Source organism: Notothenia coriiceps, unplaced genomic scaffold (assembly GCF_000735185.1).
Source record: "Notothenia coriiceps isolate Sejong01 unplaced genomic scaffold, NC01 NC01_scaffold00007132, whole genome shotgun sequence".
In the NCBI taxonomy this organism is placed as follows: Eukaryota; Metazoa; Chordata; class Actinopteri; order Perciformes; family Nototheniidae; genus Notothenia; species Notothenia coriiceps.
The window spans coordinates 1-1785 of record NW_011339833.1 but is presented as its reverse complement, the minus strand read 5'-3'; the positions used below and the strand labels follow the sequence as shown (position 1 = coordinate 1785).

Genomic DNA, 1785 nt, shown 5'->3' with positions numbered 1-1785 from the left:
CAGAGCCTCGCAGTGGAGAAACTGTGACGCGCTGGGGGGGCTAGTGGAGCCTCGCAGATGGGGGTGCTGCAGCCCCCTCAGCACCCCCCTTTCCCGCGTCCATGTAAAGTACCAAAAGTAAAAGTACTCTTTATGCGTAATGGCCGTCGTTTATATATTGATTTACCGGGTTACTTTTAGGATTTTGAAGCTACTTTGAATAACTTTATATACTGCTGCTGGATATCTTGCCCTATAAATATATGCCAACGTCTATTTAATAAATGATATATATTTTGTATAAACTAATAACATTATTAACATCCTTGCTATCATTAATCACTTTTGGCAAATAATCCCAGAGTGCATTTTGTTTTTGGTTTATTTTCTGACATTTGCCTTTATTGTGTTTCTGTGGTTCAGCCGAGGTGGTGGAGGAGAGAGTGGAGAGGCCGTTTGAGAAGATAGAGAGAGAGCGGGAGAGAGAGAAAGAGCGGGAGAGGGAACGAGAGAGAGACCGAGACCGAGAGAGGGAGGAGGTGAGGGAGAGAGACCGGAGGAAGCCCAGGAGGGAGGAAATCGCTCCGTACAGCAAGAACAAAAGAGGTAAAGCATCTTTATCATAAAACAAACATTTTCAAAGTGATGTTTCTTACGTACATGGATCTAACATACTCGCTGTCCTCCAGGGAGAAAAGAAGATGAGATGGACCCCATGGATCCCAGTGCTTACTCTGATGCCCCGAGGTACAGTATATTTACAACAAGCACTCCACAAAATGACTGCCACTTCCATGTAATTGGTAGAGACAGATGGCACACAGTAAAAGCATTAGAGGAATATTGTGACTTTCAGGCTCCAAAAACTTTACTATTCCCACAATGCTATTTAATACGTCTTTCCATTAAACCCTTCCTGCCTGGTAAACGTCATCTTGATTCAAACTCTACTGCCACACGCTTTTGCTTATAAATAGTCTCCAGGGCCAAAATGAATTATTTTCACCAAGCTTCTCCAGAGTCTAAGAAAAAGCTGTGTCTCGCAGACGGCCACTGGGCTCATAGGGAGGGGGGGCAGGAGCCAACCAAGGTAACACCCCCCCCTTATATCACCTGAATCTCCTCTAGAGCACCATTGAGTTCTTTTGAACCAAATCTCTCTCAGAGGGGCGTGGGGAGGGGCTCCTTATTTTCATCTTAAGTAACAGACAGGGAAACAGGGCTGAAACAGAGGGGATTATGGGTAATGCTGCAATGATCTGTTTGGTGTTTCAGCCAATCAGAGACATGTTCTGTATATATCTGAGACCTGTAATGTATTGATGAAAAACAGTATAATAGGGACCTTTAATTTAAACAAGCATTTTTCTCTACAGGGGGAATTGGTCGACTGGCCTGCCGAAGCGTAATGAGGCGAAGACGGGGGCCGACACCACGGCGGCGGGGCCTTTGTTCCAGCAGCGGCCGTACCCGAGTCCAGGGGCCGTGCTACGAGCTAACGCAGCTAACCAAATCCCCAAAGAGTAACCAGAGAAACAACGCACAGATCTACAGTGTACAGTTTGTCTTCCTTTGGCCGTTAGACTGACGTTTAGTTTTCATTCTTAAACCTGTGTCTGGAGTTAAAGTGCATCGACGCTCGTGTTAGAACATTTGTAAATATGTGTTTTATATGACCTGTGTGACAGTGCCCCTTCATTTGCTAATAAACATTACTGTGACTTTTATTTTGGTTTGGTGATACATCTTGTAATAACATCTGTACAAAGAAAGTTCTCGACACTGTTTTATTACAAAATTGCTTTA

The 1785-nt window shown here is 44.3% G+C and overlaps 1 protein-coding gene across 1 annotated transcript; it reads left to right on the top strand.

Annotated features, from left to right (window-relative positions):
• Window positions 1–402: 402 nt before the first annotated feature.
• LOC104943901 (polyglutamine-binding protein 1) lies at window positions 403–1706 on the top strand (the record flags this gene model as incomplete). The annotated part of the gene is made up of 3 exons (XM_010769369.1): window positions 403–585; window positions 669–726; window positions 1356–1706. Coding segments are annotated over 3 exons (392 nt in total), but the record flags the coding sequence as incomplete, so codon positions are not given.
• Between the last annotated feature and the right edge of the window lie 79 nt (window positions 1707–1785).